Below are 24,996 nucleotides of genomic sequence, written 5' to 3'. Positions count from 1 at the left end.
TCAATGGAAAATGATCAAGACTGCTTTAATGAGTACATAAAATAATCAGAGTTCTTAACAAATAACATTTAGGATTAAGGTTAGAACGAGTCCTTCTTGAGCCTTTTTCTATGTTCCCACTTAGCTGAACTATCTGCAACCATCTATCTTGGTGTGCTTATGTTTCTAACATGATATTTTTCTAAGAATGACGTTTCCAAGGGCAGAATAGTGATAAGAAGGAAGAAACCGATTCAACCAGGGTTACCCATAGGCCCCTGAAGGTCCCCAAACTTTGCTCCTATCATCCCTCCATGGTGATTGTTTTTGACATAAAAGTTCATATGATAAGAAGTCACAAAGTAGCTGCTGCTCAAGCCAGCCTGAGGAGCTTCTGTAAGTCCTGGCTTGGACTCAGCAAGTAGCTGACCCACAGAAGGATCTTGATTTTTCAGAATTGCCACTCCCAAGTTCAATGGATATTCCCAGTTTGTTAGGAGTCTGGAGTCTTGGGTCACAGTCTGTACAGGACCCATCCCCTTTTCTTGATAGGTCCAATTCTGAGCTGGAAAAGTGAAAGGGGCAGGCACTCCTACAGAGGATTAGAAGGCTTGAAATCCTGAAGTTCCTGTTTCTCTGGCTGAATTTCTGGCACCTTATTAATCTTGGCAAAAATCTGGTTGATTTCCATAAATGTCTTAGCCTTGGTCTCCGGGACGATGAAGTATGTATAAATTGTGGTGAGGAGACATATCACACCAAAGATGATGAAGCTGTAGGCACCAAGACCCTCCTGTGGGGAGAGAAGTCAAGTCAGCGAGTGTTCATTAAGCACCTGGCTATGCCCTGGGACTCTGACCTCCTGTAGATCATCTCCTTCCTGTCTGATTCCTCATTCCCATCCCTCTCAGTCCTCCTGGCCAAAGTGTCATCCTAACTCCACCCAGCCCTTCCACGGTGAGTTATGGAATCTGTTTCATAGGCAATAAATTTCTGTTCATCTTAAATCTGTTCCTCTCTCACTCCTTCCATCTACTAACTCTTACTGAAGCCTGACTTTCCCTTGATGACACAGCCTCTCAGGCTGTAGTTTCACTCATTCCCCTCAGGTCGAAGAAGGGAGATGGAATACTCCTTGCTCCTCATTACCATTCCTAGGTTCTTCATCTTCTTCCATTGCTCAATAACCTTTTGGTTTCAGGTTCACCTTAGTCATATCTACCACCAAATTGAAATCTTGGTAGCTGTTGTTCACAGATTCCCCTTACTCCCACAAGGGGTTTGATACCTGGCTTACTATTTTTCTCTCCTCTCTGACCCCTGCCCTCATACTACTTCAACATTGATTCTCCCTCAAATATCCTGACCTCTCAGTTCCTCAACCTACTCACCATGTCCCATGAGCCATTTCTCCACCCCATCTCAGCCACAGAAAGATGGGCATAGCTTTAATTGTTATTACCTGCTAATGTAAGAATTCTGAAATTCCCTTTTCTGACCATAATCTATGAGAGCTTTGCTTCTTCCTTCCTCTGCCTTTCCTTACAGAAACCCATACATGATCTCCAATCACTTGCCCCCTCAATTCTCTCCCAGGCCATCTCCCCTATATTATCTACTCTCTCCTATTCTCCTCATCTTGACTCTTGGTGAACCATTCACCTCTACTCTGAACTCTTCTATCACTGACTATGTCATGCCTAGCTTCAGCCTTAGTTCACTCTCACCATTTGTTGCCTTTCACCTACACATAGGGAACAAATGTGGAGAAAATCATGCAACTAGGTCCTCTATAAATTTATTAAATAATCTCAAATGAGCACTCACTGATACTAGGCAATCTTACTATATATTTCCCTTATCAGCTCACTACCTTCTCTCCACAGGAACTCTTCCAAATCTTTTCATCCTTTATCTGACAGCTCCTTCTCTATCTCCTTTCCTTGATGCTCTAATTGTAGGTGACCCTTAGGGTCCTATCCTGGGCCCGCTTCTTTTCTCCCTCAATTACTGCTTCACTTGGGTGATCTCATCAGCTCTTGTGGATTTAGTTATCATTTCTATACTAATGATTCTCAAATCCTAACTTTCCTGTGTTGATCACTCTGCTGACCTGAAATCTTGCATATCCAACTGCCTTTCAGACATCTTGAACACAATGTCCAGTAGACATCTGAAACTCAATTTGTCCAAGAGCTCATTATCTTTCCTCCAAACCTTCCTTCCTCCTACCCTCCCTATTCCTATAGAGGACAGCACCACCTCCCCAGTCCCTCAGACTCAACCCAGGAGTCATTTTGGACTTCTCCCTATCCCTCATCTCCCACATCCAAGCTATTGCCAAGGCCTGACACTGCCTCTATTCTGGTGCAGGCCCTCATCTCTCACACCTGGATTATTGTAGTATCCTGAGAGTGGGCCTATCTACCTCACATCTCTCCCCACTCTAATCCTTCCTCCATTCAGTCAATAAAAAGATTTTCTAAAGTTTAGGTCCAGCCAGGTGTCACCCACCCACCCCCACACACAATCATACATACAAATATACACCCCACCAATCAATAAACCCCACTGGTTTCCTATTGCCTCTAGAAGCAAATACAGACTGCTGAGTTTGGCATTCAAAGTCCATAATCTAGCCCCTATGTCCTTTCCGGTTTCCTTACACCTTGCTTCCTCCCCACACACAGTCAATCCAGTGACCCTGTCCTATTGCCATTCCAGGAATAAGACCTTCCATATATTGGTTCTGGGCATTCTCTGGCTGCCTCCTCCCCCCCCCCCCCGCCCAGAACACTTACTTTCCTTCCTCTGCTTCAACTACTGACCTACCTGGCTTCCTGCAAGTCTCAATTGTATAAGATTAAAAGGAGAGGACAGGTTCCGTTTTGGAGGGCACATCCACAATGAGGAGAACCCAATCCACTAAATCTCATTTTTTTAAGGGGCACTGTGCTAAATGTAAGAGATCTGAATTTAAGAGTTTTCCCCTCGAAGTTTTTGTCAGTTTCCCTCTTACCTGAATGAAAGGGAAGATCAGTCCCACAGTGAAGTTGGAGAGCCAATGGACAGTGCCTCCGACCATGAATGCAGCAGGCCGGGAAGACTGCAGGAAGATTTCAGTGATGATCAATGAAGGAATGGGGCCTGGAAAAGGAAAGGATGGGTGAGCGAGAACAGGATGCTGGGACATTTCATTTCCATATCAGAGGAGGAGGAAGGCCCTAGAACATTGGTACAGATAGGGAAAAACCCTCTACCAAGGGAGTCAGAGGGAATTTTTTTCTTGAAGTCTGGGTACTATAGAAGATAGTAGTCAAATGGTCAACCACACAAGTAATAAAGCATTCACCAGGCTCAAAGTGCCCAGGATATAATTAAATTATCACTAACTTAAAAGAATCATTCTATACTTCATCACTGTGAGATGGGAAGGAGTTAGAATAAGAAGAAAATGGATAATTATATCGTACTTTCCATACATGATCTCATTTGACCTTTATAACAACCCTATAAGGTGGGTCCAACAGGTATTGTTTATGCCTGTTGTACAGGTCAGGCAACTTGCCTTGGTCACATTGCTACTAAGTATCGGAGGAGGGATTTGAACCTGGATCACTCTGTTGTGTCAAGATGTCAGCCCAGTATTGAACATTACTGTCCATCAAAGATGGTGGACTCTCTGTAATGGTCTCAATGGGCCCCTATGAAGCATTTTCAGTTGGACCCTTTTTTGAAGTTCTCATTGGGTCCCTATGTCATATTCTCTGTGGGCTCACTGCAGAGGTTTCTACAGCTGGAGTCATAGTGACAGCAAAAGGATTCAGTGGGAGGAAATGATATCATGAATGGATACTTACTAGGCCCAATAGCATGACCCACAACATAGGAGAACACGCAAGCAATGCTGACGTAAGGCATCCCAGTCACTGTGTCCTATGGGAGAAAATCCTCATCATCAGGTGGATGACAGAACAGAAGCATTCCAGAATTGGCCAGGGTGTAGGGGGGAAGGATGGGGAATGGAAAGGGTCCTCTAGGAGATGCCTAAAGTTTTATTTCTCAGTGTTTATAAAAATGAGCAATCTGTTTTTCTTGCTTAGGGGGTCAATCTCACTGGGGGACTTGAGGACTGGACAGATGGCCCAATTTCTCTCTTTCAATAGGAGACTCCATCATTCCTCCAGGATTTAGGACTGTTGTAGATTTAGAACAGGAAGGGTCCTTACCACACAGGACTAGGGGGGTACTTAAAACACAGTGTCAGAACTGGGAGAACCATTGCAATGCAGAATATCAGTGCTAGGAGGGACTTGAGAATATTTTTACAAATGAGGAAATTAAGGCTCAGAGAGTTTCATAGGCTCACAAGTTTGAAGCTGGAAGGGATCATAGAGGCCACCAAATCCAATCCCTTAATTTTACAGGTGAGTAAATGGAGGCCCATAGAGGTAAAAGGACTTGACCATGGCCACACAGCTAGGATGGGAAAATGGAAGGGCGATGGGAGGGAAGCAAGAGTGACAATATTTTGGGGGCAGAGATGAGTGTCCATGCCCCATTCTACAAGGCCAAACTCTTTAAAAAACAAACAAACTCAGGGCCTTATGACTCTCTACCTGGAGTGAAAGGGCTACTGTTAACACAACACATGCCAGGAAGCAGATGGTGAAGCCGATCAGGATGAGCAGTCTCCTCCCTAAGAGCTCCACAATGAAGACCTGAAAGAGAAAGAACCAGAAATGGTCAAGGTCAAGGTCCAGAAGCTGGGAAACCCCTGGAGCAGCCCGGGGCTGCTCCAGGCCTCAGAATCTGCAGATCAGGAGCAGGTCCAATCCTAGCAGGAGGCACCAGCCCAGGAAGCAACATACCCACCCGGCATTCATGCCTCTTTCACATTGGGAAGAGGAGCCAAGAGACTCTGAAGACAGACCCAGGAAACATGGGAGGGAGGCCAGGCATGGTGCTGCCTGCCTGCAATCTCTGCTGCTGGGAAGGCAGAGGCTGCCAGATTGCTTGAGCTCAGGAGTTCTGAGCTGTATGCGGTAGGACCAAAGCTGATGAATCTGGCACCAAGATGAGAGTGGGAGAACAAGAGGCTGTGTAAGGAAGGGCAAGTCATCCCAGGTCAGAGACAGAGCAGGCTGAAGCTTCCAGGCCAGGCAGCAATGGCATCAGGCCTATGAGTGGACACTACACTTCCAGCCTGGCAGAGAGAGAGGGAGGGAGAGAGAGAAAAAGCTAGAGAGACAGAGACAGAGAGACAGAGAGGGGAGAGAGAGAGAGAGAGAGACAAAGAGAGAGAGAGAGACAGAGACAGAGAGACAGAGAGTCCAACAAGTCTTCAAAAGAAAGAAATGGGAACACCTGCCTAGATCCCAAAAACAAGATATCAGTTTGACCAATGTGATTCAGAATATTTCCATCTCTACTGGCCACTTGAACTCTGAAAACTAGAAACCCCAAGCTAGCCAACAATTACTTTTCTTTTTTTAGCCACTAACAAGGGCTTCTTCACTTTGACTTGGCTGCCAACCACCATGGAGCTGGATGAATCGAAAGTGTCCTGCTTCCAAATGCCAGGTTATCCATGGACCAAACTATAACTAGGGCTGATTGATTGGGACTTTGTTCCAGACCCCAACATTTAGAAGGCCCTGAATTTCATGGGTGGGGAGACCATTTGCAGTCCTCAGTTTATCTTCCATTTAGACCATGTCTATCTTGTGTGGACAAAGTTATTTGCGTGTTGTCTCTCCCAGTAGAATATTAGTTCCTTGAGGGCAGGGGACAGGGACTGTGTTTTTGTCTCTCTTTGTAATGTCAGCACTTATTACAGTGCCTGACACATAGTAGGTACTTAACAAATGCTTATTGACTGACTAGCATCAGTAATAGAGGGACAATGGACCCAGCAACTGATTAGGAAAAACTGGTTGAGTAGATATGTTCATGTTGTTGGCCATGATCGAATGGAAGCTCCTAGAGGGAAAGAACTGTTACATTACTGCTACATTGTTGCTTTCATTTCCCTGAAATGAAAGTCATTGAGCCTGGTGCTTTGTATCTATCTTATACATACATACATACATACATATGTATGAATATAGATATGGGCAGGGACTGTTTCATCTTTGATTTGGATTTTCAGTGTCCAGAATAATGCCTACCAAAGTGTTTCAATAAATGTTTGTTGACTGACTGATTGACCATTCCTAGAGGACAAGGTAGAAAGCTTTGTAGGGCTGGAGAGCCTAGAGTTGACTTCAGTCAAGACACATGGTACATCATGTCATTTCTTTTTCCAGCTCATTTTACAGATGAGAAAATTTGAAGCAAACAGGGTTAAGTGACTTGCTCAGGATCATCCAGCTAAGTGTCTGAAGCCCAATTTTAACTTAGGAAGGTGAGTCTTCTTGACTTCAAGCCGAGCATTCTATCTACTATGCCACCTAGCTGTTCATTAGTCCTTAACATTTCTGGAACCTTAATAAGCATTGAGGTATTGGGAAAATCTAGGAATGTAGGAAGGTCTCTGAGGATAGTTGATCTTACAGGGAAGGGATGTGTATGGGAATGTCACTGGATGACAACTGAGGTGAATTTGGGGGTGGGGGAGGGAGTGTGAGCAAAGAGGGAGAATTTCCTAGCCATTCTAGACAACTAGAAAGAGTTCCTCTGAGCACAGCATTCCCATTACCCTTGGAATCTCTCTTTCAAAAAAAGAAAGTCATGGGACAGGGGATATACGTACAGCTGAGAAGGTCATCACCATGTTGACTGCACCTGTACCCACTGTGACATACTGGATATCATTTTCTGTCACTCCTGCTTCTTCGTAGATCTGGTCTGCATAGTAGTAGACCTAGAAATCATAGCCCAGGAGATATTAGAGGGGATCAGAGCAAGAGAGAGCAACTGAGGCATTCAGAGCTGTCCTGACACTGAAGCCCTAATGCATTTCAATGCAATTCCCCTACAGGAAAGTCTACAAGGCTTCAAGCTCAGCTTTTCTACTGGCCTTGGGATTCAGCCCCACATGGATTCCTCCACTACAATGACCCTTGATTCCCTCCTGGGCCTTAAGATTTTCCCTTGTGTTGCTTCCACTATAGAACTGATTGCTAAAATTCCCTCCAGGGCCTCAGGGTTCTTCCTTTCTTTCATTGCTGTACTTACTGCATTGACTCCAGAGAGTTGCTGGCCACCCATTAAGATGATAATTGAAATGAGCTGCCACCTGAGGGACTTTGTGGTAAAGAGTTTCAGCACAGACACTCTGCCAGCCGCCCTCTCCAGCTCATCCTCCTCTCGGATCTCCTCCACCTCATTTTCAACATCATCGGAGTTCCTCAGTTTCTTTAAAGCTGAATGAGAGGAGAGGAAAGCAATTTGGAATTATGCAAATGAAATAGCATAACCTTTGAACTGGACATTCTGTGACTAGGCATATTCCCCAAGGTGACTGATGAATAAATAGGACTCATATATACCAAAATATTAATAGCAGCATTTAAATGGGAAACCAAATAGGTACCTGGGGAATGGCTAAACGCATTGTGGTCCACAGATGTAATAGAATATTACTGTGGTATTAGAAAGATGACTACAGAGAAGCATGCAAAGAGCCACATGAACTGATGCAGACTGAAGTTAGCAGAACCAAGAAAATAATATGTACAACTGCAACAATCTCAGTGGAAATAACAACTACCATTAAACAACTGAAGATGAAACTTGCAAAATTACAAAGAACCAGATTCATCCCCAAGAAGAGACAATGAGAGGACCCCCTCTAACCACTCCTTTGAAGAGGGGAGAGCTGATGTGGGTGGATTTCTTTCTTTTTTTAGATTTTTAAAAATGTATTGATCTATTTTGCTGAGTGTCTTCTCCCTCCATCCAGAGCACCAAAACCAACATCATATCAAAACAAACAACTCTCCCTCTCCTTGAGACCTTCAACCAGATCTGCTCTTCTCATAATCAACAACTGTTCTCTTGACTTTCAGAAGACCAACCACAGTCCTGAGAGAGCTGGGAGAAATCTTAGAGTGCAATCTTCCTCAGCCCCAAAGCACTCCATATTCCTGACATCTTCTAGGGAAGTCTTACCTTTTCGGGCTCCTTCTTCATCTCCTTTCTGAATTAAGGTGTACCGGGGACTCTCCGGGAAGAAGGGCAGGAAGATCAGCTGCAGAGCTGCTGGGATCCCAGTCAACCCGAGGAGAATTGGCCATCCTACAAGAGGCCATGGGAGCACAATCAGAGCTGGAAGGGACCTCGGAGGGCAGCAAGTCCAACTGTGTCATTTTGCAAACAAGGAAACTCAAGCCCAGAGAGGGCAAGTGATTTATCCAACCTCATATAGGTAACATGTAACAGAGCTGAGATTTGAACCCAAGTCATCGATTCTTCTCAGCCCATTATAGCCTTCCTCAAACCATCTTTTCAGACTGAAATTCTACATTTTCTTCACTCTATAATTCAGCCAAATGAACCGATTTGCTATTTGTTTCACATTACATCCCATCTTCCAAGTTTATGTCTTTGTGTTGGCTTGGAATATACTCTCTCCTGGCCTCTCTCTTACAACTATATCTTGTTTCCTTTGAGACTTTCAACCTCTTCAGGAGACCAGCCCTGTAACTGCTAGTACCCTCCCTCCTCTCCACACTACCTCTCCTCAATGCCTGGTGAGAGAAGGGCTAACTTCCTAACCAGTAACAGCTGAGCTCATCAGCCTTACCCTCTTCACTCGTAAGGATGCTTCGAAGACCGAAGATCTGGGCTACAAGGATTCCAACAGTAATGAATAGCTGGGGGACCACACCAATGGCCCCTCTCAGGTTTTTGGGGGCCAACTCTCCCAAATACATGGGGACCACATTGGAGGACAGACCTGATATGGGTAAAATAAAAATTAAATTAGGATACATCAGTCTCATTGGACAGGTCTATCCAAGCACATTTCTCCCATCTCAGCATTTACATAAGCCCAATCCTTTCTTTTTTCAAAGCTACAAAAAAGAATGTAGGAAATGGGTTAATGCATGAATCTGTAATGAAAACCTTCCATTGTAGTTAAGTTGGTTGGAAAGAAGGGTTTATAATTTTAGTGGACCAGAAAATAGCTAGTTAGGACCAGAAACAGGGGGATCTCATGGGCAGAGGTTATTGCCTCCAGAATGGCGTCATTGCTGAAACTTAGATGAATGGATCTTCTGTTCACATTCCAACCCAATGGAACATATATATATATATATATATATATATAATTTTCAACTAACCAAGGTACCTTCTTTCCCTCCTACTCCCTCTCTCCCCATTTGACAAAGCCCTTGTAACAATTATGCTTATTAAAACAAAACAAATTCCCACATTAGCAAGGTCAAACAAAATTACATGTCTTAATCTATACTCTGAGTCCATCAGCTCTTCTGATAGCAATCATCATGAGTCCTTTGGAACTACAGTGAGTCATTGTGTTGATCAGAAATACTAAGTCTTTCACAGGTGATTATCTTTATGATACTGCTGCTACTGTGAAGACTGTACTCCTGGATCTGCTCACTTCACTTCTCTATCATCTTTCCAGGCTTATCTGAAACCATCCCTTTCATGATTTATTCCTCCAATTGGAAATCAGATTACTTAATTTTGTATTCTGGTTTGTATCCTGGTTAATTGTTTTTCTTGTATGTAATTGGTTTATTTGATTGTTTTGAATACATAAAAAATCTGGATTCAGGGTCGTTGGACTAACTGGGGTATCCAATGACCCATCTATTATGACTGCCTAGCTATAAATTGCTTTCCCTCAGATTGTTTCCTCAGTTACTATTTATAATGGCCACGTTTAGAGAGGGGAGATCTGGGTGGGATGCTGCAGTCCTGACCAATGGGGAAAGTTCTGGGATCCTAGGAATGGTGGTAAGCCACCAAGAGGGTGATGGGAGGACACAGAAGCCACACCTGAGCTTGATTATGTTGCCTCAGGCAGTGTGGTAACATTTACTATGTTATCGCTTTCGATATCACTTTTTGGTATCACTTTTGAAGTCAGGAGGGAGCTGGGTTTGAATCCTGGCTCTGACCCTCTCCAGATGACTTAATTTCTCTGAACCTCAGGACTTGTCTACTAAGTCATAGATCGGCTGTGAACCACACAGGTGAAAAGAGTTCCCACACTGAGATTTCCTCCCCTTGGGGAAAAACCCATCATAGGCTCTTTAGGATTCATTTCGGGAGGGAGAGGAGGCTGGGAAAGTAACGACAGCTGCAGCTTTAGAAAGGGAGCCTGGGAAAATGCTGCCCCAATTAGCACCTACTCCTTATCAGTCCTTAAATGAGGTGTCAGGAAATCCTCCATCATTAAAGTCTCTTAACTGGATTAAAACAGTAGCAGTGAAGTCAGATTTCCTAACCTCAAATCTAGTCCACACTAGCCTGTCATCCGAGGATGGAGAAAGCATTGGGCATTTTTAGTTTGTAAACAAGAAAAGTGGGGGTGGGGTGGGGAATACTCCAGCTGTGTCTATCACAAGGAAGGAGGTGGATTGGATTTGTTCTGCTTGGCCATTGAGTCACTCAGTCAACAAGCATTTATTAAGCAGCCACAATGTATGTGCCCAGCACAGAGTTTGGCCCCAGACAGCAGAACTGGGGGTGTTGGCTGGCAATTGAAGAGATGCTCACTGAGGCTTCATATAAAGAACTACTGGAAGAATTAGAGTTGCCCCAGAGGGGAAAGTGCTGTCTCAGGAGAGGGTGGGCTCCCTCCAATTGGAGGCCTTTAGGCAAAGGCTGGATGGCCTCTACAAGAGACGCTATAAAGGAGATTCTTGTCCAGGTGCCCAAGGGCCAAGGGATGCCTTCCAGCTCTGGATCTAGGGTCTAGTCTGTGGTCCTCATTTCACAGACGAGGAAATAAATGCACAGGGAAATAAAGGGACACGCTTCCCTTCAGAGTTGGGATTTAAACCCTCTGATTCCAGACGCAGAGATCTCTCTCTACCATAGTATCTGGAGGAGTAGCAGAGTGAGCAAACCGTTTCTCCATCTTAAAATGTAGCTAAGTGATCTCTGCAGAACAATGCCCGGGGCGCCTTGTGACAGAGTGGATGGAATGCTGGACCCAGAGTCAGGAAGACTTGAGTTCCAATCTAGCCTTTGACCCTTACTACCTATGTGACCTAGGGCAAATCATTGCCTAACCTTTTGGAGCCTCAGTTTCTTCACCTGTGAAATAGAAATAATACCTGTAGTTTATTGAGATCCAAATGAGCTAATGTGTGGAAAACACTTAGGAAACTTTAAAGCACTCAGTGAGCATCTGTTACTGTTGCCTTCCCAGTAAGTCTGGCCACAACATTCCCATGTTCTCATATTTACCTGCACAAATTCCCACCACAATTCGAGAAAAGATGATGATCTCAAAGGACCCAGCCACTTTGCTGCATCCCATCAAAATAGCAGGGACAATGGAAAATATGTTGTTGATCAGCAAGGTCCCCTTTCTACATAGAAAAAAAAAGTGGGAGAATTAAGTCCCTTGTCTTGAGAGACAAGCAGTAGCTACTGGGGCCTCTAGAGAATATTCTAGAAAATATTCAACCTGGAGTCAGGAAAAACTGAGTTCAAATCCTTCCTCAGGTACTTACAAGTTAGGTGACCAAGGGGAGAGTCACTGTACATTCCTGTGCCTCAGTTACTCTGTGTCAAATGAGGGGGTTGGGACTCAGTAGCCTCTAAGGGCCCATCTGGCTCTAGATCTATGACCTCATTAGAAGTCTTCCAAGAAAAAGCTGGATAACTGATGGTCAAGTGCATGGGGATAGGTCTGGATTTGGAGTCAAGATGACCCAAGTTCCAATCCAGCCTCAGACATTTACTGGCTGTGTGACCTTGGACAAACCCTTTGACCTCCAGCTGCCTCCATTTCCTCAGCTATAAAATGGGAGTGATAATGGCACCTACCAACCAGGATTATTGTGTGAATCAAAGGAGATGATATTTGTGAAGTGCTTTGCAAACTTTAAAAACACTACATAAATGCTAGCTATCATTCCTGAAGTGGCACGTTCTCCCTTAGGTAGAGAACGAGGTCTCTTCTGACAGATTTTATGATTCTGTTCTGAGTTCTCTCCTAGCTCCAAATCCTATGAATGCTTATTTTAAGTTCTAAAATTTGCTGATATTTTATGTGAGTGTTTGTATTTCAGTTCTTAATGTTTATAAAATACTTTGCATATTTTATCTCATTAGCACTCATAGCAATACTGTGAGATAGATGCTTTTTATCAATGAGACATAGCTAGGTGGTTCAGTGGATAGGGCACTGGACCTGGATTCCAGAAGACTTGAGTTCCTATCCAGCCTTGCTAGTTGTGTGATCTTGGGCAAACCACTTCACTGAGACTCCATGCAAGGAACAACTACCAGAGAATTAGAAAAGAGCTTCCCCATTGTTCCTAATCTGTAGGAATGGGAACAGTAATGGCACCTCCCACCTCTCAAGGTGGGAGGTCCAAATGAGATCTGTATAAAGCATTTGGTATGGTTTTGGGCTTATCATCATCATCATCATTATCTTCATTTGACTGAAGAGAAAATTGAGGGGAAGTGATTTCTCTATGGTCATAAAGGTGGTAGCAAGAGGGCTATTTGAACCCAGGTGTTCCTGACTTAAGATCTAGCACTTTATCCCCTATGCCACCTTCTATAAGAAGACAGGCTGAAGCTTTAATCCTAAATGTTAAGTTTGGCCAAGACCTGATGATGGATTCCTGAGGGCTGGAGAATTCTCACTTACCTACCACATTTATTTACCATCGGGGCAACCATGAGCGACCCAATCAAACCTCCTAGAGGAAACATAGATACAGTGACAGACCACAGCAGGGTCAAGACCGTACTGCTCATATATGCTGAATTCCTTTTATAGTAGGTTTCGTTGTAAAAGTCTTTCATGATCTAGAAACATATAGAAAAAAGAAAGAATTTGATTTTACCTGGAGAAGAGGAAATTGACAGCAGGAAGGGTCACATCAACAGTTTTCAGAAATCTGAAGAGCAGTTCCACAGCAGAGGGACTGGGCTTGTTCTGCTGGGACTTAGAAGAAAGAACTAAGAGGAATGAGTAGGAAATGTGGAGAGAGGCCAGTTTCAGCTTGATGTCAGGAAAAGCTTCCTGCTGGGAGGAGCTGTCCAAATGTGGAATGGCTGACCAGGGACAGGGCTCTCTGTCACTGGAGGTCTTCAAGCACAGGCTGGATGACCACTTGTTGGGGAAGGGACAGAGGAAATAGTCATTTCAGTGTGAGCTGGACTCAGTGACCCTGTGATTCCTTCCAACTCTGGGGTTCTGGGTTGGGCCAGCAGGAAAAGTAATGGAAGCTATCAAACACCCCACTCAGCCCATTCTTTCCAACCCTCAGACACAAACCAGCAAGACTGAGTAGAGGGAAAGGATTTTCTTCAAAGAGTAGCTGAGGTTGTAACCTGGCCTTGCCAATGTGACTGAAGAAAAGGTGAGGCAGCTGTCACCAGGGTCATCAGTCAGTACAAATCTCTTTACTGAGCACCTATTGTATGGAGAGCCCTGGACCAGTCAGGATAGCTGAAGAAAGGCTGCTCCATCCTCATTTCTCAGCTTGTCCACATTCTCTGTTATTAGATCACAGGCTGACAAAAGCTCAGGCCTGGAAGGGACCTAGTCCACCCCAGACCTCAAGGGAACCCCTCTGCAGCAAACCCAACAAGTGGTCCTCTGGCTTTCCTTTGAAGAACCTCCACTGCAGGGAAATCCACTAACTCCAGAGGCAGCCTCTCACTTGGGGATGGCTCCAGCTGTTAGCAAGTTTTCTCTTCATGGGACCCAAATCTCCCTCCCACACCTTCCACTCACTGCCCCTTGTTTGGGCTTCTGTGGCCAAGCTGAGCAAGTCAAATCTCTCTTCCACATGGTGGCCCTTCAGACACATGAAGAGAGATTCTTGAAGATGTCATGAGGATTACAGGCTCTTTGAGGGCAGGGAACCCTCCCCCTTTTATATTTTTTGCCTCCCCTTAGTGCCAAGCATGGAACCTCGTACAGAGGAGATGCTTAGGAAATCCTGTTGACGAATGACTGAATTCATTTCCCTTGCCAGCACAACTTACCTCTGAGGGAGAGTTGACAGCAGCAACATTGTACCCATACTGGAAAGATGATCCAAATGCAGCCACCAGTGTGACGAGCCCCAGTACCAGTGTGAACCTCTGTGGAGAGATGGCCTTTTAGATTCTGGGAGCAAGTAAAGAAAAGTCATTGGTGCACCTGGGAGCTTTGCTACCTTGCTGCCAATGGACCTAGTCTTAAGAATCCCAAGACCCAGAGAGCATGACATGTCTTCTTACTTCCTTCTAGTTTTTCACCTTCAATTAGGCTAATCTATTCTGTACCAGCCACTGTGCCCAGTGCTGGCCTTAAGGCCAGTAAAATCTCTGCTTAAGTCAATAACCTCAGATTTAACGCTCAAGTACAAAGGCTCCTGTAGTTTAAGAAAAAGGAAATTCATAATACAGTCCTGTCATTGTCTTTCCTTTAGATTGGGTGGTGTGGTAGAAAGGGCATGGGATTCAGAGTCAGATGACCTGGGTTCATATTCCATTTCTGATGTTTAAATCATTTAGCCTCTATGGGCCTCAGTTTCCTCATCTGTAACATGAGAGGAATGTCTAAGATACCTTCTAGCTTTTGGGTTAGGATTCTAAGGATGCTTTCTGTTCAAAACTCTCTTTCCTTACAACTACTGTAAGGAGGGAAAGCACTCCAAGGGCTCATACACCTAGTAGGCAGAGGGGTTATCATTCAAACTCAGGTCTTAAGTTCCAATTCTTGTTTCTTTCTTCTACATTAACCCTTTAGTGAGAAAGCACTCAGGGAGTATGTGTTGTATATTTCATGGAAGACCTCACTTGAGGATTTCTAAAGTAAACACCATCAGGATTATGGTTGTCACTTGGCTAGTGAAGAAATGGGATCCTCATTCACAGCAGTCTTCAACCACAGACAGAACTATCAAGTAAGGCCCTGGGACCCACCTATAAACCCATCTTATGTGCCTTGAATCTGAAGAGGGGATATTACTTTTATTCCCTCTTATACATCTCCCAGTCTACTCACCTGTCTTCAAAGATAGGCTTAGTGTCTCAGTGAGGCAAGGTGATCAGGTTTGGTGTTAGACTTTCAGGCAGGATACCCTGGGTTCAAGTTCAACCTCTGACAGTTTCTAAGTGAGTGACCTCAGGCAACACAATTCACCTTGGCCTCAGTTTCCCCATCAGCAAAAGAGGGATAATAAGACACCTATTTTACAAAGCTGTTGTAAGCTTTAAATGAGATGATATATGATGGGTGCTTTTAAAAATTCAAAAAGCAATATTCTTTTTAATCTTTATTACTGTTGTGAATAATGTCTGTTTCTGATAGAGACAGTGTGGTATAGTGCATAGAGAACTGGTCTAAGAGCCAGGAAGACCCAGGTTCCAGTCCTGGCCATTAGCTCTATAATCCTGGGCAAGTCCCAAGACAGTAGTAGTACAGAAAGTGCTGACTTGCAGGAGGGGCGAGAGATTCCTTTAATCAATGAAACCACAATTATCCATTCCTTATCGCTACCTTTGGTAGAATGGAAGACAGAGGTGATTTCACTTTTGTGTATCCATAGCCAAGCATCGTGCCTAACATGAACATAGCAGGTGTGTCCTAAATGCTTGTTAATGAGGAATGATCTCACCAGGTCTAAGGAGAATCAACAAGCATTTATCAAGCTCCTACTGTGTGCTCCGGTTCTGTGCAAGGTGTGGGGAATACAAAGACAAAAAGGAAACAGTCCCTGCCTTCAAGGAACTTACATTCAATGACAAGACACAATATGCCCACATAAGTTTGTGCAGATTCTTAGTATCTGTGTGACCCTGGATCAGTCTCTTAACCTGTTTGCCTCAGTTTCCTCATGTGTAAAACTGGGATAATAGCACCCACCTTCCAGGGTGGTTGTGAGGATCAAATAAGGTAATACTTGTAAAGCACCTGGAAACTTGAAAGCGCTATATAAATATTAGTTAATATTATAATGGAAGATGGACAAAACAAAAAGGAATTTAGGGAGGGAGAAAAGAGGCTTCATGTAGATCAGGGAGGGAGCAGTAGTTGTGATAAAAGTCTCAATAGTAGCTGTTTATGTGTGTGTGTAGTTTGTATGTACGTGTGTATATGTGTATATATGTAGGATGTGTGTGTGTGTGGTATGTGTGTTTATATGGGGGAATGCAGGGTGTATATGTATTGTGGTGTGTGTGTGTGTGTGTGTGTGTGTGTGTGTGTGTGTGTGTGTATGTGCACATGAGCAGTCAGGGAGTTAATAATTGAAACAAAATACAACCGTTCTCTGTCTTGGGTGGACTGGCACCCTCCCCTCACTCCATGACCCCTCAAAGTTCTAGGAGGAAGGTGAAGGCACAAAGAGAACAGAGCAAAGCAGCTAGAAATGCAAATGAACCCTGCTCTTGACCCTGAAGGACCCTGTGGAGCAGAAATGAGGATGCGGCAGGGAATTCTGCTAAGGAAAGAAAGCACATTCCAGCAGACCAAGCCAACTTTCACCGGGATGAATAATCAAATTAATGACAAATGTCGAAGACACCAGGAGGATTCCGTTGGAAAAGGCTGTTCTCAGCACAGAGAGAAATTGGATCCAATAATGAAAACCACTAGAATGGACACAGTGCCCTGAGATATTTCACACACTGGCTCATTTAATCCTAACAACCCTAGCAGGTAGATAGATGCTACTGTTATACCCATTTTACAGCCAAGAAAACTGAGGTTCAGAGAGATTGAATGACTTATTCAGGGTCACACAGGACTAGTAAGGGCCTGAAGTAGGATTCAAATTCAGGTCTTTAGGATGTCATACACTGCACACCTCCTCTCTCTCTATAACAAAATAAAAATAAGTTTTCAGGCCAAATCTAGGACTTAATTGATATAGGGAGCTTCCTCTGGTAATGGGGTTTGGTCAGTCAATAAGCATTTATTAAGAGCCTACTATGTGCCAGGAAATGTACTAATTGCTGAGGAGAAAAAAAGAAAGACAAAAAGCAGTGCCTGCCCCCTGAGGAGCTCCCACTCTAATGAGGGAAAGAAAAAACAACTCAATCCCCAAACAGCTGGATGAAGGGCGAACTGGAAATAAACAGAGTGTAGGTAGTGGGATGAAGGCTTCCTGGGGGAAGGCAGGGTTAGCTGGGACTTGAAGGAAGCCAGAGAAGCAGGAAGGCAGAGATGAGGAGGGAGAGCTTGGGTATGGGGAACAGTCAGAGAAAATCGCTGTTTCTTCTATTTTCTTATAAGAGCAGGGAAACCAGCCTCACTGGAGGGACAGGGGAGATGTAAGGAGTAAAAAAATTTGAAAAGGTTGGGAGGAGACACTTTTGAAGAGCTTTAAATACCAATCACCAAATTTTATATTTGCTCTTCTAGGTAATAGGGAACCACTAGAATGTATTGAGAAGAGGGGTGAGGAATCAACTTTGGCTTTAATAGCTTGAGAAGAGGATAGATTGGAGTAGGGAGAGACTTGAGGCAGGCAGACTCACTAGCTGGCAATTCTAATAATCCAGGCATGAGGTGATGAGAATTTGCACTGGAGGGGTGGCAGGGTCAGAGGAAAGAAGGGACTGTGGTGACAGATTGGATATAGAATGGGGGAGGGGGGGAGAGGGAGAGAAGGGGAGAGAGGGAGGGACGAAGGGAGGGAGGGAGAGAGGGGGGGGAGAGAGAGAGAGAGAGAGAGAGAGAGAGAGAGAGAGAGAGAGTCGGTCCAAGATGACTCTTAGGAAGGAAGATGTTGCCCTCTTTTTTTTTCTTTTTTTAATCAATTATTTGTTGTTTATTCAGTATTTAGGGTTAGTATGACACTTGAGGAATTGAAAGCATGTTTGACATATACAGATCTTTTTATATAATATGGAAATTTACAACTAATGATATAGAGAGACAAAATCAGGTCCTCTGGAAATGTGATACAATGAACTATGCTGTAGAGCCCTAATGGAGGGGAGCACAAAGGTAATCAATAAAGGATTACTCCTGTATGGTGTTTTGTATCCAGAAGTGTTGTCTTTTGGACCTACAGGAACTTGTAGCACCTACATACAAGGCAGGTAGTTTATATACCTGTGGGACACTGGCTCTGCTTGACACCAACTACTGAGACTATGCAAGTCAACTTCAGCATCATACAGAAACAACAACAGGGTTTAAAAAATAGTAGTCACACTGTACTATTCCCCATTTCCAACTTTATGAAGAAACGAGAGTATGTTCATAGATTTTACATTTCTGGTGTTCAATCACTAATCAGAGGAAGGATTTGACCTATTTGAAAAGCACATCATATGTAACTCCTTAACCACTGTCATATTCCCTTGATGACAGCACATTTAAAAGATTTCAAAATTGCAGCTCCTTCTGGATTCCCGCAAGAGTATCTGCAATCTTCTTTAAATGTCTCTCCTCCTCCAGATTCAGGTTTACCTTCACCATATCTGAAACGCCATTCTGTCCCAACATGCATGGGACAGTAGGGAAGACATCTTCATTTATGCCATATAGGTCCTTAATCATGGTAGAAATTGAATGCATTCTCCTAAGATTCTTCATAATGCTTTCTGGCAGATCTGCCACAGACAAGGCCAGCACTTTCAATCACCTGTTTATGAACATCTTTCTAATTCTCTGAATCAGCATGAGTTCCCAATTGATGATGAAGATTCTTCAGAGACACACTGGCAACATTCACACCACTCCACACAGGAACACTGGAGTCTCCACATTACTCAAGGATCCATCCATGACAACTTGAAGAACTGATACCATCTCTCCCTGCCAATGGCCTCGGTTTCCCCTAGGCTAAAGTCCCCATGCCCCAGCTTCCGCAACTCTTTCCATTCTGATACTCAGTAGGAAAAAAAAAAAAGATGTTGCCCTTACAGTAATAGGGAAAGGGGCAGGGGAAGGGACAAATTAAAGGGAAAGATAATGAGTTCAGTTTTGGATGTGTTGAGTTTAAAATGAAACATTCAGTTCCAGAAGTCTAAGAGGTAGATGGAGAGGTAAGGCTGGAGATCAGCATCTTACAGTATTGGTTTTCTTGAGGAACCAAGAGGTTAAGAACCATGATGGAAAGAGTGGGATTCCAGAGGAAGCCCCATTCAGGTCCACAGCTAGGACAGTGCCTGACAGGCTCTCACAGGATGGCCTTGTGGACACTACAGAGATTGAGATGGAGAGGAGAATGGAGAAAGGAAAGGAGCAAATCAGATGAATTCGGAAGCTAGGAGGCACCAGGGATGCCCCCAGCTGAGCTAATAGCACCTTCCTCTACTCTCCCTGCCCCTGTCCCATTCACAGGGCTGGAGAAGATATTGTCCAATTGGCCAGTTAGTCCTTTACACCTTGTTCTCTCCTCCTCCTTTCTTCTTCTTCTTCTTCCTCCTCCTCCCCCCTTCTCTATTCCCCCCCCCCCACTTCATTCACAGAAGCAGAAGGTAAAAAAGTCCATTTCCTCCTCTGAAGATGCAGCTTCAAGCAGCCAGATTTGCCCAACATCTGCTTCTTTCTTTCAGTTTCTATTTCAGTGTGCTATTTAAACTGTTAAAAAAAATAAGTGATGGCAATCAGCCAGGGCTTTCTTGATTATTTAAGGTGTGGAGGAGAGTGAGAGGGAAGTCAGAACTCTTAAAGACAAAGACACCCCACTCTGCCCCCACCTCCTAACCTCAGCAGAGCTGAGTGGTAGGTCAAAGTCATAGAAAAGAGTGTGTTATTTTTATAGGCTCATAGGATTTAGAGGTGGAAGGGATTGTAGAGGTCATTGAGGCCAAACTCTCCATTTCACAGATGAGTATACTGGGACCCAGAAGTTCAGCCACATGCTCAGGGTCATTCAGGCAGCAAGTGTCAGAGACGCATCATCATCTCTTGGAGCTTAGAAGCCTCCTGGCCTCTCACATGCTGACTCGGAGTGGCTAGGCTCTGGCCTTAGCCACTCTTCCATCCTTATCCATGCATCCAATCAGCAAGCAAGTCCAAGTGGAGAGTCAGCGAGTTTTTATAACAGTTTAAATAGCACAGAAATGAAAGGTAAGCAACCAGGCAAAGAATTGCCCAAAGCCAATTGTTTAGAGCTTTTTCCAGTGGGGATAAAAATAGACTTTTCTGTCTTCCATGCTATGTCTTCTGAATCAGGAGTGAAAATGCAGGAATTCTGTCTTCCACTGGGAGCCACCCAATGGGCAACAGCTAGTGAGCATTCGTGTCTCCCTGTCCCTACCCCTGATTGTGGGTGTCTTCCAAGGCTCTTTCCTGGGTCCTCTTCTCTTGTCTACATTCCCTCTCTTAGTGGTCTCATAGGCTCCCATGGGTTCAGTCACGATCGCCTCGCAGATGACATTTAAATCTCTACAGCTCTCACCTTTCTCCAAAGTCCAGACCTACATTCTAATGGTCTTATTGGCCAACTCCACCCAAAGGTCCATCACAAACTCAACAGATCCAACACAGAGCTTTAGCCCTAACCCTCTTCTTTCCCAGTTTCCTTTTCCTGCTGATGACACCACCATTCTTCCAATCACCAAGTTTGCACCCTAGGAGTCAGCCTGGATTCTCTACTCTCACTCACCACCGTATTTAGGTAGTTGCCAGATCTTGTAGATTTCAGGTCCACATCTGTCCCCTTCTCTCCACTTACACCACATCTGTATTGTCTTATCACTTCTTGCCTAGAAGTGGTCCCTCAGCTGATCTCCCAACAACCAGCATGTCCTCTCTGAACTCATCTCCCACTGAGATGCCACAAGGATATTCCTAAAGTACAGGGTTGGGCGTGTCCCTCCTTTGCTTCAGAAACTTCATGTTCCCTCTTGCCTCAGGAAGAAATTCGAAGACTCCTTAGTCTGGCATTTCAAGCCCTTTCTAATCTGGCTCTAAACTCTATTTCCAGGCTGATTACACATTTCTTCTCTACCATACATGAAATCCTATATCCGATCTCAACTCCAGCATGCTCTGCCTTCCTTATTTAGGGCTCTAAGATGGGGAACTGGGAATCAAATATGTTTTGCAATTTGCCTTTTTTTCTGGTCCCCTGGATCCCTTAGAATTTTTGAGATCTTGTGGAAGGCACCCCCAGAACTGGGCTGGCCCTATAAGCGGATGTAAAGTGGGAAGATGGGCTCACCCAAAGGCACAGCTCCTGCATGGGTGTCATTAGAGATTGATTAGGTGTAAACTTAATGCAAATGTAATGGCCAGGGGCAAAGATGTCTTAGCAATTATTAGCACCTTTAGTGAGGATTTTCAGGCCTGCACCAGGTACTAGCCTAAGACAGAGTGAAGTATGACTAGTGGAGGTAATCTAATAGCATCTATAGCATATACTCAATGCCAGTTTATGGAGGGAGGGCACAAACAGCTGAGGGGCCTGGGAAAGGTTTCTTGTAGAAGGTGTCATGTGAGCTGAGCTTTGTGGGAAAGTAAAGATTCTCAGAGGAGAGGTAAAGAATGGAAAGCATACCAGGCATGGAGCACAGTCAATGCAAAGACTGGGAGATGGGAGATGGAATTGTGTGTGAAGGACTTCAAGAAAATCAGTATGGCTGGACAGTAGGATGTGTGGAGAGCAGTATATGTAATATAGATGTTAAGGGAAGATGGGCTCAGGTTGTACAGCTCAAATGCCAAAAGGAGGAGTTGATCTTAGAGGTAGAATTTATTGAGTAGGGGGTGGCAGGGTTAGATCTGCATCTAGGGTTAGTGGTTTTATGGAGGATGGATTAGAATGGGCAGACTTGAAGCTGGGAGACCAATTTGGGGAAAAAAATACAGGAAAAACTTAGGGAAAGATTCAAGATGAGTCCTAACTAGTCTTGGGTGGGGGGTAGGTGTGGAGTGAAATTTCTGGGCACTCTGAGATAAGGGAACAGGCAGGGGGAGCCATAGCACATGGTGCAGGGACCCTGACACCATCTAATTTGGCTTGGAGTTGGTCTGAAGATCAGGGTTCAGATCCTAACTCTCCCACTCATTAGTTGTGTAACTTTGGACAATTTTCTGCCCCTCTCTGGGTCCCTTCTAGCCCTGGCTTGTCTGATCCCCTGTCCCTGTGATCCTGTGCCCAGGGGGTGTGGCAACGCCAGCTGCAGAGGACTTGGCACCCTGGGGGGAAGGAGAGGGACACCACCTTTGCTTCTTCTAATGATTTCCTAGGTTCTTTGAATGATTAGAAAATTCCCAGGGCTTTGTTTTTGTTTCTGCCCCAGTTCTTCCCACAGTTGCTACACCACAGATTCCTGTCCTGCCTCCTCAAGGGCTCTGCCCCTTGGGCTGGACCAGGAAGGTCAGAACAGTATGGAGCATTAAAGATGAGACTGTGGGGACAGATTGAACCCCTTTATCAGGCAGCAAAGGGAAGCCTGACCTGGGCACTGACTGGCTTTGGGCTCAGCACCTGGCACAAGGCCAAGCACGTGGCAGGCAATGCACCCACGTCTGCTGAACTGAATCACAGGTTTAAAGCTCAAGGAGTCTCAGACACCCAGTCTAGCTGCCTCATTTTACAGATGAGGGCACTGAGGCCCAGTAATTAATAATGATAATAGCTGACATTTAAATTATTTGCAAAACACTTTGATTCTTTTATCTCATTTGGGCTACCTAGGGAGGAAAGTACAGCAGGTATTATGATACCCTTTATATGGGTGAGTAAACTGAGGCTCAGAAAGGGGAAGCAGCTTGTCCAAGGCTAAGCTTTCAGTCCAGTACTGAGGGATGCCTCTTCCCTTCAATATCACATGGGTATGGTGCATGTAAGCACATGATTATGGCAAAGGAGAAAGAACAGGAGTCTTGGAATCAAGAGACCTCCCTTCAAATCCTCCCACAGACTCTTACTAGTCATATGACTCTAGACAAGTTATTTAATCTCTCTGGGACTCAGTTTCCTCAGCTGCCAAATAGCTTAATAATTATAATTGGATTACCTACCTCCTAGGGTTGCATTGGGGAAAAGCACTTTATAAATGTGTAATATGCTTATTATTGTTACCACTGCATTTAAATACACAAATTATCTCTATATTTGAATATATTATGACCACTATATTTAAATACTTAAAGGTATTATCAGTAATTTAAATCTTAAGAAATCATCACTTAGCTGTCAAAAGTTCTGTTCTCCTAAGGACCGTTTGGCAGAGATAAGACAGAAATTGAAAAACAGAATAGTAATTGAAAGCTCTAAACACAAACACACACACAGAAAGTTTGCAAAGCTCTGATTAATTTAAAAGCAAAATAAAAAAAAACCCTATCAATATCCAAGTAACTATAACAAATATTTCTATTACCAACATTTTCTGGCTTCAGAACCCATCTCTCAAAGGTCTCATTTGGATAAGGAACTAAGGGCAAATTTAACCCTTTGATTTTCACATGAGAGGCGATGCAATGGAATAGGGGGCTAGCCTTTAAGTCAGGAAGACCTAAGTTTGAAAACTACGTCAGACACTGGGTAAGTCAGTTAACCTATCTGAGCCTTGGTTTCCTCATCTGTAAAATGGGAATGACCCCTGTTGTACCTACCTGGAAAGCTTGCTGTGGGGGTAGAATTTTTTAAATAAATAAATATATATGTATATATGTATGTATAGGCACACACATAAATATATATATAATACACACATATACATACATACATATACACACATCACTTGGCAAACCTCAAATGACCTCTAAGTTTCGTTAGTTTTAGTTCTATTATTTTTAGCCCATTTCCTGCATGATGCTTCCAGCTTCCTCCCTCCTTCCCTCCCTTTCTCCCCCTAGTGCCTTTTTCTAACCTCTCCTGGCCCTTAATAAAGCCAAGCTGGGGGTAGAATTCAATTCAGTGCTATAAAGTATAAAGGGCTCACTCTGCACCAGGTTCTGGAAGCCCAACAGGCCCTGCCCTCAAGGACCTTACATTCCTACACCTGTAAGGGGGCCAGGTGTGTCATGTAGCAGAGGTGTGTGTGGGGGGGTCTCTTCTGAGTTTCCTTCTATAGCACTGAGCTCCACCAGCTTCCTTGTGAACCCATCCGTGGTATCCTCTTTCTCCTGGAGAAATTCTTTCCATTTTCTATGCCCCCCACCCTCCTGTTTATTAATTACCCTTAGGTAATTAGCTTGCCTGCCTTAGGCTCCTGCCCAGCCTGGAAGACTTACCCCTTGGGTCTTGGCTTGCTCAGAGCCCTCCATCGTTCCTCCAGGAGAGTAGCACACTTCTGGCTCACTTTTAACGAGTAATCAGCATAGTAGATGGAAGGGAAGACATGCACTTTGGACGTGCTAGGGAACAGCCAATGGTATTTTTATAGCCCAGCCCCAGCCTGCATAACCCTCTGAGATCCTTATAGGCTTTCCTTCCACTCATTCTTGAAATTAATGGCCAAGCTAAGGTTTAAAGGGGCCACTGCCCTTTCTCTCACATGACCAGCTCTCCCCCCTCCCAGCTGAGATAGGCAGGGTGCTGTATTTCCATCCCAGAGATGGGGCAACTCTAAGGGTTATTTTTGTCAGGCGCCATCTGAAACACTGCAGCTGTCACTGGACCCTAAGGTACACCAGGTAATATGGGGGCAATGGACTGGGTCAGGAGAGGCTTTGAGTGAGCTTCTAGAGAGACCAGGAGACCTGCACCCATTCTCTCTCCTGGGGATTCTGCCCCAGTGAAAATGAGTACATTGGATAAGATAACTAGGGTTCCCCAAACCAGTTACAACCAAGACAGGCAAGTTAGGTTTTTGTCTAGGACATTAAAATTTAGAGGAAAGAGGTAAAAAATATAGCACTGATAACAGCAAAATCTTTGCATGTGCCCTCCTGCAACCAAGACTGAACCAAGACTGTTCATCAAAAACTAGGAAATG

At 44.3% G+C, this 24,996-nt stretch overlaps 1 protein-coding gene across 1 annotated transcript; it reads right to left on the bottom strand.

The window, feature by feature from the left end:
* LOC138153837 (solute carrier family 2, facilitated glucose transporter member 5-like) lies at positions 1-24,396 on the bottom strand. The gene is made up of 12 exons (XM_069078253.1): positions 24,293-24,396; positions 14,143-14,241; positions 12,794-12,954; positions 11,374-11,498; positions 8,729-8,881; positions 8,095-8,220; positions 7,159-7,346; positions 6,734-6,844; positions 4,599-4,700; positions 3,840-3,915; positions 2,999-3,126; positions 1-772 (listed from the first exon to the last, which is right to left on the bottom strand). The coding sequence occupies exons 1-12, from the start codon at positions 24,323-24,325 to the stop codon at positions 572-574; spliced, it is 1,503 nt and encodes a 500-aa protein (XP_068934354.1). The 5' UTR covers positions 24,326-24,396; the 3' UTR covers positions 1-571.
* Positions 24,397-24,996: the final 600 nt, after the last annotated feature.

The sequence above is a fragment of the Petaurus breviceps genome, unplaced genomic scaffold (genome assembly GCF_028583685.1).
Source record: "Petaurus breviceps papuanus isolate PSGF00001 unplaced genomic scaffold, PetGlider_PUasm1.0 91041, whole genome shotgun sequence".
Classification (NCBI taxonomy): Eukaryota; Metazoa; Chordata; class Mammalia; order Diprotodontia; family Petauridae; genus Petaurus; species Petaurus breviceps.
The sequence above is the reverse complement of the archived record's forward strand: the minus strand, read 5'-3'. Positions and strand labels throughout refer to the sequence as shown.

Bases quoted from the DNA above. Each gene is read 5' to 3' on its own strand.
- LOC138153837 (XM_069078253.1), bottom strand. From the start codon at position 24,325: ATGGAGGGCTCTGAGCAAGCCAAGACCCAAGGG. The intron at 14,242-24,292 runs GTAAGTCTTCCA...ATCTCTCCACAG, and splicing joins AGCAAGCCAAGACCCAAGGG to AGGTTCACACTGGTACTGGG. The intron at 12,955-14,142 runs GTAAGTTGTGCT...ATATGTTTCTAG, and splicing joins CTGTCAACTCTCCCTCAGAG to ATCATGAAAGACTTTTACAA.